This window comes from Acanthopagrus latus, chromosome 16 (genome assembly GCF_904848185.1).
Source record: "Acanthopagrus latus isolate v.2019 chromosome 16, fAcaLat1.1, whole genome shotgun sequence".
Lineage (NCBI taxonomy): Eukaryota > Metazoa > Chordata > Actinopteri > Spariformes > Sparidae > Acanthopagrus > Acanthopagrus latus.
The window spans coordinates 25,269,298-25,287,013 of NC_051054.1; the positions used below are offsets into that span (position 1 = coordinate 25,269,298).

The 17,716-nt window shown below is 39.6% G+C and overlaps 1 protein-coding gene and 1 long non-coding RNA gene across 2 annotated transcripts in view; one reads left to right on the forward strand and one right to left on the reverse strand.

Annotated features, from left to right (window-relative positions):
* The window catches only part of rin3 (Ras and Rab interactor 3), a 52,277-nt gene extending 42,586 nt beyond the window's left edge, over positions 1–9,691 (forward strand). Inside the window, exons 11-14 of the mRNA XM_037071448.1 lie at positions 2,953–3,084; positions 3,208–3,374; positions 3,661–3,775; positions 8,098–9,691. Coding sequence (XP_036927343.1) covers positions 2,953–3,084; positions 3,208–3,374; positions 3,661–3,775; positions 8,098–8,363 — 680 coding nt within the window. The 3' untranslated portion in view covers positions 8,364–9,691. The remainder of the gene's footprint in view (positions 1–2,952; positions 3,085–3,207; positions 3,375–3,660; positions 3,776–8,097) is intronic.
* A 4,102-nt stretch (positions 9,692–13,793) lies between these two features.
* On the reverse strand, positions 13,794–17,070 carry LOC119004721. The gene is made up of 3 exons (XR_005070281.1): positions 16,730–17,070; positions 15,064–15,206; positions 13,794–14,820 (listed from the first exon to the last, which is right to left on the reverse strand). It is a non-coding gene; the product is annotated as an uncharacterized LOC119004721 (long non-coding RNA).
* Positions 17,071–17,716: the final 646 nt, after the last annotated feature.

Genomic DNA, 17,716 nt, shown 5'->3' on the forward strand with positions numbered 1-17,716 from the left:
ATACGTTATGGAGCACCTGACCCTCATGATAAGGACTCAAGAGGAACAATGTCAAGAAAAGTGGAAGAAATGGACTTTCCACACATCAACGACAGGATAAGGACTATCAAACTGACATTATCATGGGAACAAACTGTAGAGACACGGCAATCCAGCAAGTTCTTTTTCTGATGTTGTTTTGTTTTGCTTTGTTTATTTGTTTGTTGTTGTTTTTTTTAATCCTTGCCAGTGTTTGTTTTTATTGCCTTTTTTTAGTGCAACATATAAAGTATCAAAAAAAACTATTAAGGAATGTAGGTACTTTTTTTCTTAATGCAGCTGTATTATCCAGGAAAATATAAGTTGAGGTTTAAGTATCGGATCGGGATTTGGTATCGGCAGATACTACATATTAAAGGACTCGGATTGGATCAGGGTAAAAAAAACCTGATCAAGACATCCCTAATTCTAAATGTATGGATATTTTTAAAATTTCAAGTTGACAAGTGCATGCTTGCTTTATGCAAACATATATTTATTATTGAATTATTGCAATAATCCAAAACAATGACAAATAATGTCCAAAATATTCTTCAGAATAACGTCAAAGGTACTGCATGCTCAAAAAATATGCAGAAAGAATAACATGGCAAACTCAGGCCAACAAGCAACAGATTGGCATAGTGACCTGAATGTATCATTCTGTAGTAATATTGACATAATGTTGTGTCCAACTTTACTCTTGTAAAGGTTATCTAAATACCATTAATCGGCCTGCAAGCTGTAGCCACCCATTGAGCTATTGCAGTCAAAAGTTTGTGGCATGTAGAGTTGTCCAGGCTTCTCTGTTGGAAACTATCCTGCATGGTCTGCTTTTGGATAGGGCAAGTGGACTCAACTGTGTGCTTGTCCAGCAAGTGGTATTTGAGACTAAACATACTCTAGTGGTAACTCAATCCACATCGACAGTAAGTGCATATGACTTTGTTCTTGTTGAGAAAACCATCTGGTAGGGCTTTGAACTTGCTATTCAAAAGATCCTTTCTATTATCCATTTCTGGTAAAGAAGTTTCTGCTTGCCGAGGGTCATAATATACGTGCCTTATGTGTGAGTCAAAAAATTAAAGGCGTAATGTCATGCTCAGACCAAGCATGAGGAAAATATTACATAGATGGGGTGGGGTCTCTATGGATCAGACTTGTTTGTCCAGCACATCTCACAGATGCTCGATTGGATTGAGATCTGGGGAATTTGGAGGCCTGTCAGACTTGGGACAAAAGAGAGGACTCAGATGCAGTTTGGACAGAAGTAGAATCAAGATTTTATTTTTCTGATTCGCGACTCTTCAGAAGAGATGATAAATGAAAGGCTATGAAACTCTCTGAGGACAGACAAGACGAACAAACACAGAACACTAAGAAACATAAGACGCTCCCGAAGGAGGAAAACCTACACTATTCTAAATATCTGAAATATGAAACTTACAAAAGAAAAGTCACTCCGCAGAGGATGGCACAAGGCTATGAAAAATACTCTATTCTATCAAATAACAAAATTACAACCAAAAGCGCTCCCGAGGGAGGAAAAGAAACAAATACAAAATGGTCTAAACTGAAACACAAATTCTAACCAGAAAATTTACAAAATCAAAATCACTCTCTCAAGAGGTCAAAAAACAGAAAAATAAAACAAGATAATACTTAACAAGATGTGAATTTTCAAGGGCTGTGAGACAAGGCTTGGGTACACGACGAGACGACGAAATACTTAGGCGACGCAGACAGGGGAAGACACAGACTTTATACACATGAGGGAGGGAAACACAGGTGCAAACAATCAGGGATTAGGGATGACGTCAGACCAGGAACACGGGAGGAAGGGCACGTGATCTGAAACGAGAGGAAAGTTACTTTCAAAATAAAACAAGAATTCACAAGACAGATCCCGAAGACAAGACAACCTCACCGTGATGTGACAAGGCCAAGTCAACACCTCACACTCATTGTTGTGCCAAACCATTCCTTAATCATTTCTGCTTTGTAGCAATGCGCATTATCCTGCTGAAAGGGACCGCAGCCATCAGGGAATACCGTTTCCATGAAATGGTGCACATGGTCTGCAACAATGCTTAGGCAGGTGGTATATGACAAAGTAACATCCTCATGGATGCAGGACCCAAGGTTTCCCAGTAGAACATTTCCCAAAGCACAATGCCTCCGCTGGCTTGCTTCTTCCCATAGTGCATCCTGGTGCAATGTGTTCCCCAGGTGATGTTAAGGAAAACGTGATTCATCAGACCAGGCCACCTTCTTCCATTGCGCTGAGGTCCAGTTCTGATGCTCACATGCCCATCGTTGCTATCGGCAGTGGACAGGGGTCAGCATGGGTACCCTGACTGGTCTGCGGCTATGCAGCCCCATATGCCACAAACTGCAATGCAATGTGTATTCAGACACCGTTCTATCAGAACCAGCATTAACTTCTTCAGCAATTTGAGCAACAGTAGTTCATCTGTTGGATTGGACCACATGGGCCAGCCTTCGCTCCCCACATACAACTCATGACCCATGTCCCCACTGTTCCTTCCTTGGACAACTTTTGATAGATACTGACCACAGCAGACTGGGAACACCCCGCAAGAGCTGCAGTTTTGGAGATGCTCAGACCTAGTTCTCTAGCCATCACAATTTGGCCCTTGTCAAACTCGCTAAAGTGCCATGAAGAAGAGGTAATCGGTGTTAACACTCCACCTGCCGGTGGTCATAATGTTATGTCTGACTGGTGTATATGTGAGATAGATAGATAGATAGATAGATAGATAGATAGATAGATAGATAGATAGATAGATAGATAGATAGATAGATAGATAGATAGATAGAAAGAAATACATACTTGCATAGATAATATAAGTTTGTGGTGTGTGTGTGTGTGTGTGTGTGTGTGTGTGTGTGTGTGTGTGTGTGTGTGTGTAGGGCGGGCCCATGGTGCTGATGACTTCCTGCCTGTAATGATGTACGTTCTGGCTAGATCCAATTTGTCCAACCTGCAGCTGGATGTTGAGTACATGATGGAGTTGATGGACCCCTCATTAGCACTAGGAGAAGGTACACACTGATGGCAGTTTTGACCCAGCAGATACTGTAAACAGTTATTGTATATGTGTCAACAGTTGTTGACACATATACAAATGTGTATATTACATATTTGATCGTCCTTCGTCTGTGCAGGTTCCTACTATCTGACCACCACTTACGGAGCTCTGGAGCACATTAAGACTTTTGACCAGCAGAGGTCAGCAACACGGCAGCTTAGCAGAGAGGTTCAGGACTCCATTCACCGCTGGGAGAGACGACGCACGCTCAATCAGGAGCGTATGGCCCAAGGATCCGTGCGGGTACACACACATGTTATCAACACTGTGATTGGGATCACTCAGAGTGACTCACATGATAAAAGGGGCATTGATTTGTATTCAGTGCCATTTTGAGTATGCACTATGGCTCAATGCACAGTATGATTAAAAGGCAATTTTCAATAACAGGTATTCTCAAATGAGGACATACTGATAGATGTGCAACATCTAGAGCTTACATATGGAAAAAGAGAACTAAAAACAGAACATCACAAGCCTCCGTACAGTTATTTTTTTGAAACTTTTTTTGTATATGCCTGTTGTATAGGACTTTCTAACAGTGTGTTGTCCTGAGATTGGAACCAATCCAAAAACTCTGGGAGTCCTCCCCACCACAACAATCCAGCAGCTTACTGAACAGTGTGCTACACGTTTTGAACAAGGTAAGTGAGATACTTTTGCATGTCCTGTCAGCACTGGGTTTCTATTCTTTAATTAGTTTAATCAGCACAATTATGATAGTATAGGCTACTATCAAATTCAAACTACAGACCATCTTGCAATAGGATCACACCAGCCATGATGCCACATTTCTGTGTATTGTGAGTGAGTTTAGTGAGTAAACTTACTTTGAGAACACAAAATGCAGTTTTTAAATTAAGGTTTTTATTATTAAGGGGGGGGGGATCCAAACCTACATGGCCCTGTGTGAAAAAGTGATTGCCCGCTAAACCTAATAACTGGTTAAGCCACCCTTAGCAGCAACAACTGCAATCAAGCGTTTGCGATAACTTGCAATAAGTCTTTTACAGCACTGTGGAGGAATGTTAGCCCACTCATCTTTGCAGAATTGTTGTAATACAGCCACATTGGGGGATTTTCAAGCATGAACTGCCTTTTTAAGGTCATGCCTCAGCATCTCAATAGGATTCAGGTCATTACTTTGACTAGGCCACTCCAAAGTCTTCATTTTGTTTTCCTTCAGCCATTCAGAGGTGGACTTGCTGGTGTGTTTTGGATCACTGTCCTGCTACAGAACCCAAGTTTGTGAACAGATGGCAGGACATTCTCCTTAAAGTCCGTGGAAAGCAAATTCAGCCATTTTCTTCTAAACACATTAAAAAGGTCATAAATGTATTTCCTTAAAACAAGTAAAAAGCATTCAACCATTTAGAATTTAATTTTGGAGCTAGGCTCACAAACTTTGTTTCATGATTTCTGTGTTCAGGACTTAATGGGCGGGTCAGAAAATAATGCAAATCATGGCCCATGGCAGCGTTACGTAACTAACCCTAACCCTATATAGATAGATAGATAGAGATATAGATATACACACACATACACACAGGGGTGTATCAAGTATATATATCAGTATATCAGTTTTTCTTCCAAAGTCCAATGAATCTCTCTATGAAAGCAAGGAATCTCTGTCTGTGTGTTTGTGTCTGTGTGCCTCAAAGATCTCTGCAGATCAGGATCAGACTGACCTGAGATTTTCAACATGGTTGCTGCGTGGTTCAAAGGTGTGCAACATCGCATTTGTTTGGACTACAATGATACAGTTAACAAATTATTGCAGAAATGCTTCATGAATTCTACTAGCATTGTTAACCAAAGCCACCATAGTCACGTGCACACCAGAACCAATCACTGCACACCATAGCCACATGCGCACCAGAGCCAATCACTGCAGAGCTCATCCCCACGACATACCTTAAGAAACAAGCGGATTTATACCTGCAGCTGTCAGGTCTGGGTAAAATGAGGACTCAGACGCAGACAGTAAGCGATACAGACAGGCTTTTATTCTGAAATTTCAGTTATATCTTCTTCGGAAGTGGTGACAAACAAACCGGCTGTGAAATTCTAACTTGTCTATCTTAACAAGTAACCAAACTACTAGAGAAAAGCACAAAACAAAGAACAAAAATCGCTCCCGAAGGAGGGGAAAACCTAACACAAATCTACACTGATCTTTAACTCTTAAATCTATAAAACGAATATCAAAAGAAAATCACTCACAACGAGGAGAAATCAACAGGCTATAAACTTAACTACACTATTCTGATTTAAGAAAATTACAAAATAAAGCGCTCCAAAAGGGAGGAAACAAAACAACTATGAAACTTGAACAAGCAATCACAACAAAACAGACTGACCAAAAACTTTACAAAATAATAATCACTTTTCTTCAGAGGTATACAGTTGAAAAACAGAAACCAATCAAGGCAATACTTAACAGGACTGTGGCAAGGCTGTGGAAACATGGACTATATGTACACATGAGCGAGGGGAGCACTGGCTGTAGCTCAATGGGTAGAGCTGGTGGACTGGTAATCAGAAGGTCACCAGTTCGAATCCCCTACATGTCGAAGTATCCTTGACCAAGAGACTGAACCCCAAATTTGCTCCCCACTGCCCCTTAGGGGGAAACAGCAACATCCCGTGACCCTAACAGATGAGCGGAAAGAAAATGAAGTGAAACAATTTATATTTGCATTATAAGTAATAAAAATGGTTCGTTAAACATGTTTGTGGTTTTCACAGTAAAAAAAAAATCTACCTTTTTCCTACTCGGATTTTATGTTTTTTGTGATTTTAGGTCCATTGTGTTAATACAGTATGTCAAAATGAAAAACTAACTGCACAGTCACATATGTGAGGTTGTGCTGAAAATAATGACACCAAATAAGGCAAGGTAAATAGTTTATACAGTGAAATGTAATGGTAAAATCAAAAGTAGTCAAAAACGGCCAATTATATCCCTTACATCCCACCTTCAAACACAGCCTTATTTGGCCATCCATGAAAAAGCTACTTAACCTCCCATTTTTCTATAGGAATACATACTTCCTTTGGGCAATGCACTATTAACTTGAAATGGTACAAATAACCCCAAGGTAAGTGCTGAACTGCTAGAGGCTAAAAGGTAAGGTTACTGAAAACTATTATACAAAAAGGCCCTTTTCAGGGAGCAAGAAATGGGTTAACAACTTAATGCTGTTCTGTAGCAATGGTGATTGATCAAGCCTTGAAAGTTGGTACTACCCATTCCTTCCTCTGTCTGCATAAAAGCAGTCAGTGCGCTTACATGCACAGCTTAGTCGGATTACAGCTATAGGTCGACTATACTGCTCAATCAGACAACTGCAATTGTCCGAGTATACATGCCGTGAGAAAATCGAATTACTGGCCGAAGCATGTCATAGCCTGGTGCTGTATTTTTTTTTTTTTTAATTTAGCACAGAGCAGAGAGGCAGTCATGCACCAAAACAATAATATGACATCTGGTTACTTTTCAAAATAAAACACTCTGTTTTGACACCAGCACAGAATTTTTAAAAAAGAGACAAACACAAGCTCTTCTGCTAACCCTTTGGTTGAGAACACTTCATGTTGTTGTTTTTATGACACATACCTATAACTGCGGTCGCGAGTGATGGGTTACGGTTAAGGGAACTCCTTGGTATTGCGACGCCAGCTGTCGAACGTACTGCGCCGTGGTGAACTCAAAACGCAATCGGTGGGGGTTGCTGGATGGTGGATGGTGGAGCAAAACCGGATCAGAGCTGTAACGCAGCGGACATGTATCTGGTGGAATCTTGGGGGAAGCGCCAAGAAATCGTCTCGCCATTGTTCGCTGAAAGTGAAACGTTCTCCTTCTGCGCTCGGAGCAACTTTAGGACCATCCCCTTCCACACATTAGTCACTTACAGTGCGTATCCCCATTCCCTTCCCCTCTCACACACATTGGCCTGCCACCTGTGATTCCAGATTCTTGGATTTGCCCCTTCCACCTACCAGTGTAAACAAAAAAAAAAAACAAAAAAAAACACTGGCAAACTCACTGGGCGCACATGTGACGTACATATATATACCACCATGAAGGCCTTCAAGATTTTGGGAAAAATGATTTAGTGGATTTGGTTATTTCTAGGTTACACTATGACTTTCAGTGAACTTTGGTTGGCACTTTAAAGTGTTTAGGCCAAGACCCTCATCAAACTTGACAAGTTTGGTACAAATTCAACCATGTGTTATGGAGTTACATCAACTTTCTTTTTCAAGGTGAATTATTGACCTTTGCTGTGCAATCACAGCCCTGCTCTTCAGTGATACTTCACAATCTTGACAAGACAGCATCCTAAAGGTCTAAAGTGTTTCTCTGCATGTTTGAAATGGCTGTGGTAATCCGGCTAGGAGGAAGATGTCATTATTTTAAAACTCTCATTTCCTGCTGCTGCTAGGGGACATCCAAACTGTTAGCCATTATTGACATGTAAATGTATTCAGTCTTATCAAACATATAATACAGAGTAATACGTGTCATTGTATTCAGGCTGGGATCAAACATTTGAAGTTTGGGGCAGATTCTGCTATGTATCATCGAGTAATAGCAATTTCCTGTTCCATGGTACCACGTAAGCCTTTGCCATCCTGCTACGCATACACCCTTCAATGAAAACTCACAATGTTAGCAATGCAGCATCATCAAGGTGATGAGGTCATCAGGCTAGGAGCAGCACACTTTTATTTTAAATATGTAATTTCCTGGTGCCACTAGGGGATGCTGTGATTGTAAGTGAATATTGATATTTACTGTAACTTAAGTTTGGTGCAGATTTGATCATGTACTGTCACGTTTGTTGAATTTCATTAGGGTCCTGACACTTGGACATTATTAAAAGTTTGCTGGTGTCATAAATGTATGACTATATAATCACTACCTCATCAGCATTCTCATGCCCCCTGTTTCTCTCCCCAGATTGCTACACACTTAGTGTGTATATGGATGGCGTTCATCAGAACTTGTCCTCTACAGAGCTGGCTGTCACTGTGAAGAACAGCTGTAAACCTGGAGCCTACTGTTTCGTCTATCACCCTACCAACCAACCCAATAACCGACCCATCCGTAGCTGCCCCACTGGCCCGCCCCCACCTCCACCTGCAGAACCCCTTTCTCTAGTTGACGTAGCGACTGTCAATACAGTGGAGCCAGAGGCAGGGGAGGACAGTCTGATTAGCTTGTAACTGCTCCAGCATCAGAGTGGCAGCAGCTGTGTCTCTTTATATCACTGTCGCAACTGCATCAACCTAGATCTCCTTTAAAAGAAGAGAACAAAATTTGGGAGTGTTAAAAAAAAAGTGTTAAATTCTCAGGTCTCATTTGAATTACTGATCTTATTGAAAGTGATTTAGATTTGTAGATGCACGATGCCACAATTGTTTTAATGAAACATGCAATATGACTCCTTTTGAGTTTGAGTCTCAGTCTGAGACAGGCCTGATGCCACCAAATGCCGCAGTGATTAAAATGGGACAACAAAGACATAAACGACTAACTGGGGTCTGGAACTCCAGATATTGCAGGAGGATGTGGTTTTATAGAATGTAAAATACATGTACAGTGCCTATAAACAGTATTCAATCCCCTTGGATGTTTTTATCTCTTTTATTGCTTTTATATACTGAACCATGGTCAATATAATTTGGCTTTTTTGACAAGACATGAAGCTTCTAACTCCTTCAGAGTAGTCATACGTGTCTTGGTGGCCTCCCACACTGCCCTTTTTTTTGCACGGTCAGTTTGTGAAGACGGTCTTTTCTAGGCAGATTTATCGCCATATTCCTTCTATTTCTTAATGATAGATTTAACTGAACTAAGAATGGTTTTGTATCCATCCCGTGACTTATATTTTTCAATAACTGTTTCACAGAGTTGCTTGGTGTGTTCTTTTGTCGTCATGGAGTTATTGTAGCCAGGAATCCTGGCCTTCAAGGCACAGCTTTTTTTATACTACAGTCACTTAAATCACTTGTAAATTCTTGTCAATAGAGCCAAATTACATTGACCATGATTCCATTTATAAAGGTAATAAAGAGTAAACCATCCAAGGGAGTGAATACATTTTATAGGAACTATAAGTCTGATGTATGATCATTTTAATGTTTTTTATACTCCATGATACTCAGTGTGTCTATAAATTACCGATTCGGGGAATATATTAACAGGGTCTGTAATTTCTACATATATCGACAGCATGTAGATCAATTTTACTGTGTGAACAAATCACTGCTAATACATTTGTTTAAATAGATAGGAAATCCTTTCCATGGGTGCAATAGAAGCTACATTTATGGGCTAACACTTTCATTTACATTCCGAAATCCCCAGTAAGCAGCAATAGGTTCCATTTTACGTGTGTCTTTTAAGTACTGATACTGACTGTATTGTAAATAAACTGGCATTCATAATTTGCCAATGCTGTCTGTTGGTCAAGTTGACATTGCAAAACTAAGAGTTGCACTTCTACTACGACAACATAAACATAACGCAATAAAAGGTTATGATATTGCCAGACTGTGTAAATCCCACATGACTGATTTGACTGAGTGACCACTTACTGATAATGCCTTTTAAAAATGGGGTGCAGAGGATCTAGACGAAGATCTCTTTGTTGCCAACTTTTTAAGCATTTATTAAGGTATTATGACAATTTAGAACTACATTATTACCATATAGAAAAGATAATTACAAGCCAAAATGTTTTACATATAATGTGACAACCATAAATGGCCAATGGCTTGTAACTGATGTAACTGTAAATCAATGATGTGTTAATGAGATTTATAAAGAGTGCCTTGTTTGAAACCATGAAGGATAGTCCTCATAGAGGCACAATCACACATCATTCAACTTAGGACAGTGGAAATGAAGAAATGGCAAATCAAAAGTTCTTAAAAAGTTCTTACAGGTCCAGATCATACTAGGTTAGTGATGTGAACTAAAATACTAAGAGTAAGAGGAAAATAAACAAAATGAATCAATAAAAATTATTTAGGTTGTAAAAACATACATAATGGGTAAAATATAAATACAGCAATGAGTAAATAAGTCAAAGCAGGAACAATTAATCACTTGTGCAAAATATAGCTATTACTTATTCCTCAGTGTAATGGCTACGGGAACAAAGCTGTTTTGTGTCTTTTTGTTCTACACCAAGGGACAGTAAATCTGCACTCAGAGGGGAGAAGCTGAAACTCAGTATGCAATGGATGGGCACTGTCAATAAAACTGAGATTATGAGATGTGCGCAAGAATAGAAGGGTATAAAGAAGAGAGCAAAAAATTAGGGTAAGAGAAAGGGAGGGAAGAAAAAGGTACAACTGGTTTTTTTTTTGTTCTGTTTGCGAATGACAGCATACACAAAATGTAATAACGATAGATGTTCTGGCTTTTATGACATGCTCAATTATCAGGAACTTAATGAGAAATTAATACTTGTTATTTCATGACAAGAATGTTTATTCATGTAGTCTTCTCCATATTTGGCCAAATCTACTTATGTCCATGAAAACACATTTATTTTATTGACATTATCTAGAAAAGTGATTTTACATATCCTTGACAATTCTTGTTGATTTGTAGGTGTGTCCACTGAAGGTATGAAACATAAGGGACAAACATTACTGCTTATGGATCTATTATATACTATGGCTTGTCCTCCAGCAGTGAGTCTTGCTCCTGCTGCTCAGTCAGCTACAATGAATGGCACTAGTTTTGTCTGAAGAATGCATGCTTTTCTTTACTTCTGTCACTATAATTTCATATACTGTGTATATATTTATACAGTATATGCCCATTGGTGAGGTCACATTAGTCCAGTCAAGCTTAATACACTTCAAATCAAGTGCTCAGCAGATTGACAGTGTCTGAGACTATATGGTGTTCCAGCAGATGTTTTTTTTTTCTTTTTTGCTGCTGTCCACTATCAACAAATCAAAAGGTGTAGAGGCGAGAAAGCCTGTAAAATTTGCTGCTCTCTCAAGCTCTCTTTGTTTTTGTCTATGCTTTATCCTAAGAAAATCATCAGTTGCCTCCCAGTGCACACCCTCCCAGATTGACAGAGGTCACTTTAGGCAGGGGTGGGGAACCTCTGGCCTCTGGGCCAAGACTGTTTGGTCCGCTTGGTCATCGCTTGTCATCGCGTCTCTCAACAACGAGATGATTCTAGTGTTGGCTAAAATGGAACATGGTGACTAAGAAAAGAAAAGTTGATGTGGAGTGTTGCTCTTTCAAGGATAAATGGATGAATGAATTCTTCTTTGTGGAAGTGAAAGGCAAGCCTGTGTGCCTGGTTTATGGGGACACACGGACGGTAATGACAAACCTTAAGCGTCATTACAGCGCAAAACTGATGAAGTTGCTGCTCTTTGACAGAGTTTGAGTGCACAGCATGCAGTTTTACCCAAACAACAAGCGGACCAGGCAACGTGATGCTGGCTAGCTTCGTGGTGAGTGAGCTAATTGCTTAAGAAGCTGAAACCTCATCAAAAGGTGAAATCATCTCAAATTATTTCAGAGCATTCTGATAACAAATATAGCCCTCAGATTTCATTTTTCAAGTGATTTAAAACTGATTCATGAGATTTTAGAGGACTGTATTTTCTAATATCACATCAGAATGCTCTGAAATAATTTGAGGTCCATTATAAGGTTGTCTACTATCTGTGTGAGGTGAAATTGTTGAGTGGAATCAGGGAGTTTTCTTTTAATAGCCAGACGGAAATCAGGGGGAATACAACTAAGATCTGTCATTTTCAAGTGATTTAAAGCTGATATAGGAGATTTTAGAGGGCTGAACTATTTTTTTTTTTCCCCCATTTCAGTCAGAATGCTCTGAAATGATTTTAGCCAATTTGTCAGACTTGGACAAAAGAGAGGACTCAGATGCAGTAATGGCAGAAGTAATGTCCGGTTTTATTAATCTGTTTTGCAACTCCTCAGAATGAATGATAACCAAATGCTATGAAACTCTGAGGGACAAACAAGACAAACAACATAAAACACTGAATAACAAAAAACGCTCCCGAAGGAGGAAAACCTACTATGTACTGAAATTTTGGATATAAAAATTACAAACACAAAACACTCCGAAGAGGAAGCACAGTGGCTATGAAAATTAACTACACTTTCGATGATAAAAGGTTACAACAAAAATCGCTCCAGAAGGAGGAAAAGAAAGGCTATGAAAAAACACTAACTGAAAACCAAAATCCTAACCAGAAAATTAATTAAATCAAAATCACTCTTCTCAAGAGGTCAAAAGCAGATAAACAAAACAAGGCAATACTTATCAAGGCAAGGGTAGAAGACTGTGACACAGGGCTTCGGTACGCGACATGGAAGACGAAATACTTTGGCGACGCAGACAGGGGAAGACAAAGACTTTATACACATGGGGGAAGGGAACACAGGTGAAAACAGTCAAGGATTAGGGATGACGTCAGACCAGGGACACAAGAGGAAGGACAAGTGACCTGAAACGAGAGGAGAGTTACTTTCAAAATAAAACATGAAATTCACAAGACAGATCCCAAGACAAGACAACCTCACCGCGATGTGACACAATTTTATCCATCTCAGTGTATCTTATTGTTTTAATCCAATTAATGTTTTAATAATCTGTTCCAGTTGATTTTATATTCACTGGTGTTTAGTAGTTTGAGCAGTAGATAACCTTACAATGTACCTCAAAACAGTAATTAATGGTCATAATATTAACGTTATTGCAATTAAAAAGGCCATAAAAATATGTTGTGAGCTGCTTACCTTTAAAAAAAAAATGTCATGGCCCCTGAGGGATGGTATGAAAATTTAAATGGCCCTCGATAGGAAAAAAGGTTCCCCACCCATGGTTTAGGGGATACAATCCAGTACAGTTCTGTGATGTAAGTGATTTATGGGGGCTCTGAACAAGATAGTTAATCCAGAGACACAAAGACACAGCAGGATGGGACAGTGGTAAAAGAGCCAGAAAGTGGTGGATATATGCAGCGGTTGAAAACAATATATAAAGCCAGAATATTTTTCACATCTTGCTCTTTGGATCAAGGATTAATTTTGACCAAACCAGAGATTATTGCCAGAAGGAAAACCAAGACTGTTGAGTTTTAAAGGTCCAATATTATGCTCATTTCTGCTTCTTGACATGGTTCCTTAATGTCTAAATGAAATGATAGTAACATGCTTTGGTCAAAAAAAGCACAGCAGGGTTCTTTCAATACCAGATTCACAGCCCTACTCTACGTGGTCGGTTTGAGTGCCTTTCCCTTTTAATGGTAATGAGCTACTGCGTGCACCGCCCCAAAGACGGTTTTTGCACCACCTACCTCTTTCTGCATTGCAGAAGACGTGAGGATGGCATCATGTGACCATGGCAATGGCTGAGTTTGTAGTTATTTTCAAGCCTGAGTCCAACTCAGAACAAGAAAAGGCTCTAGAAGAAAGTCAGCAGCCAAGAATGAACACTGATGTTTCTCAGTGTTTAGTAGTTACGTTTATTACCTCGACACCTCCATATTTTTTTTTTATTTACCTTTATGTTGCCAGGTAAGTCAATTGAGAACCTGTTCTTATCAGCAATGACAACCTGCAATTAGGTACTGCCAGCAGCAGGATTGTTTTTTTTAACCAGTTACAATGGTTTATAAACTTTAAATAAATATTACAGAAGAAACGTGACATGATTGCTTAGCTATCATAGCTTCCAATGAATAATAAAAATTCTGCTTGAAAACAGGTGTTCCTGTGGCAATTGTGAACAAATGCCTACAGAACCCGAGAATATCTGCTTATGGAAACACCACAAGTGACTATCTATTGTCACTCACTTTCCTTTCATAATTTCTGGGTTACACGAAGACTACAGCAGCTTCCTGAGCAACCATCAAAGAAGTCTAGAAGCTTTCTGCCTGAATGTACCACCATGCTTCACTGTGGGGCAGACTATGGACCTTTACTTCTGAGGGGAATAGTGCATAAGCTTTTAGTCACAGAAATAATATTCATTTATCGAAAAGGTGTTCCTCTGTCTTACATTGCTCATAGTTTATCTTGACTATCTTTTACTTGTTAATATGAAAATTACATATCAAACAATGAAAACACATAGAACAGCTAGTAACAATGTTTTATTGTAAGAAACATTTGTAAACATGTGTTGACATGCATGAAATAAAAAATAACAATAATAGGAAAATAAATATCTGAAGTGGAACAGTTTAACTTTATATATTAACTTCAATATCAATATGAAAATAATAACAAAGAAAGTTGCCATGGATGTGAACATTCAGTGCTGAATTTATACTGAATTGTGTCCAGCATATACTGATACGTAGCCTACTGAAGCTTTGTAAGCTGGTGCTGGGGCTCTCTGGGGCGGAGAGTGAAAGTTGTGCTGCCTGTCTCTGCGTGGTGCTGAGGATTCGTGCAGAGTTTCCTCATGCAGAAGGACAGTATGTTGGGTTCAGACCTGTCCTTGGTTGAACCTCGACACATAACTGGTTTTAACATCCAGCTTGCTGGGTCTATCATACTGAGCCGAGTGGTTTTCAAGGATGAGTTTCAGCACCTCATTCACAAATGGGACAGGGTCCTGGAAAACCTTCTCGAAGATCAGGTCCAACAGTGCATCATAGCAGTCTGCAGTGCAATAAACAAAAATGAATGTTTACAGGAAAACTGCACTAGAACCAAAAGCCTTGTGCTGCAGTGTTGTAAAGTTTGTCTTATTTCTCCTAATTACTTGTTATTTATACATTCTGAAAACCATCTTAAAAGAATTTAGATTGTATTTGTTTCTATTTATTTTCAACCTTTTGTTTTGCCTCTGTGTCCATGTTTATTTTAATTTGTGGGGTTTAAATAAAAGATTGTAAAACTTACGGAATGTTGGCTCTATCGTCACTGGTTTGGCTCTGCACTCTCCCTTCCTGGAAAGCTCAGTTTGAAAAGAGGATCCCCTAATGATGTGGTGGCTTGTCCTCTATCAGCATTCTCATTGTAATGCAGCCAGGTAGTCAGGGAGTCTTGAACAGTTAAAAGACAATATCACATGAAAACAATTGCAAGAAATGGGCAAATGCTGTCAACAAGTAATCACAGTTTAATTTACCTGCACAGCATTCCCAGATATGGATACGAGTAAAACATGACAGCACTTTTACAATATAAATTCAAGCCCTAAAGGCTGCAACAGCTCATTGTTACATTTGATCAAAAACAATTTGCAATCTAGAATTCACTTCTGTAATGTGAATGACGAGTCCTAGAAGAGAGTTGTGTGCCAACACTCAGTTGCGCTTACATGCACAGCTGAGTCGGATTACAGCCAGAGTTTGACTATGCTACTCAATCAAACAACTGCAATGGTCCAAGTATATGTGCCAGTGAGAAAATTGAATTACTGGCCGAAGCATGTCATACCCCGTTACGCTAGGTGGTGCTGTACCCATTTCAATTATTGGTAATAGAGCGCCACCTCCAGCTGACCTCTTTACGTCACCAGCAGCCGTACGAAGAGCGAGGAGAAGCTCATCTTTGTACATTTCGTATATGGTGTACATGATAATTACACAAACTAGATGCACAATGGCATTCTTGCTTATTTTGGTGGAAAGCCGCCGTCGTCCTTCTACTTCAGGCTCACAGCCCCGTGAAAAAAATCTCAAGCCTGCACAGAACGCAATAATCCGATCCGATCTGATGGAGTGTATACATGCAGGAGTAATGCAACTATCAATCGAATAATCTAGGTGATTTAATCCGACTATGAGAAATCCGATCCGGTCCTATTTTAGTCAGACTAAGGTGTATACATGCATCTTAAAAATCCGATCATGGTCGGACTAACACAGTAATTTGGTTTTCTTGAGTGCCATGTTAAAGCACTGTGTCTTTGAGGTGGCTATAGCAGGTAACTGTAATGATGTACTGGCCTATATAAAAAAAATAGAAGTGACATCAACTTTCTCTTACATGTATAGCTATGCCAACAGCTACTCATAAGTAAACTCCAGGAGAAGAAACTCATTACACAGAATGGTTGGCTTGGAATGCAAATTGTGCTGTGATGTGGCAGTCAACCATACACTCCTTTTGTCCTTGGCTATGCTAACATATTCCAGTTTATAAAACATTTCCAAATGCATTATTTCATAAAATCACGAAAACGTAGACCCAGCAGAAGGTGTGTGTATATACTGCTTGACCGACTGAGTGGAGACCATGCTGATTAATAAGTACAAGCTAGCGGTTAGCATTAGCTTGTACTATGTGGCAAAAACACTGCTTGGTTAGTTTGTGTAAAATTGCAAAATGAACAAAGCTAAATATTTGGACATTCTGACATTTCCCTAGGACATGTATTAAATAATTTGCAAGATCAGAAACATACTACACTTACTACACATACTAAACATTCTACTACTATAGCACTAACTTGTGGTGTGGTCAGAGAAGCTAGCAGTTAGCTGCTAGCAAACACACACTAGATCTCACACGAGTTTACCCGGTCTACAAAAGAAACACAGCTAATTATTTGTATACTTACATGTCCCTCATCTGCAGGTAATCCACACAAAGTTTGACATACCCCACCTTTTAGAAAAAGTCTCTGGACTACTCCTGCCTTGTGCTGACCGAGGTTGGAGAAAGTCAGAAGTGGTTAGCACACACTAACAGCTTTTTGCCAACTGTAGCTGAGACATTGCCTTCAAAAATGAACTCAATCCATGCCGCTCTTCTGTCCTCTGCAGCTGGGACATGATGGAGTGTTTTGTGCTCATCTTTCCAGCAAAAGCAGAACACTTCATGTTGCGCTTCGACATGGTGCTTTCGTTAACATAATGGCGGATCTCCCATAAGGTAATGCTGTACGTGGTGGGTGGAGAAACCATATGTATGCTGTGATGGGAGGGGGCGGTGGGTGGAAACATTTAAATGTTCCGGCCAATGACGTCGGTGACCGATCCTAATTTGACTTGCTCATCTGGAAACTGCAGAGACACTGTCAGAAATCTGTATCTCACTCAAAAAAAGTGTGGATGGTCTTTTTTCAAGGTTTATATGCATGTGGCAGCACTATAGACCAAAAATCCCAGAAAAAATTAGTTTTTCATAATATAGGACTTTAACTCAAGTTCAGCCTTTTGAACCTGATTACTCACCACTTTGACCAATATCATATCGTGTCTATATCATGCAGGAATGCAAGGGGTGCCATTAACATCAAAGTTGTTGAAAAATAACTGGGAACTAAGACTCTGTGAATTTGGTCATTGGTTTTTAATTTCCAATGTATTCATTCCACGTATGAACACATAAAAACAACTCAGAGAAGAAGGCACGGCTTGGAGTTGACAGTATTTCAGATGAGGACATGGGTTGTGTGAGGTGACACAGGCCTGTCTGAAGCTTGTTATTCTCACTCTGTTGCAGACCCCTTGTTAAGGCTGACTGTTTCCTGTTCGCAGGTCATTAATTCCAACCCAGGCCCATAACAAGGTCCTTAAATGATAACAAGCTTTCTATATGCTAA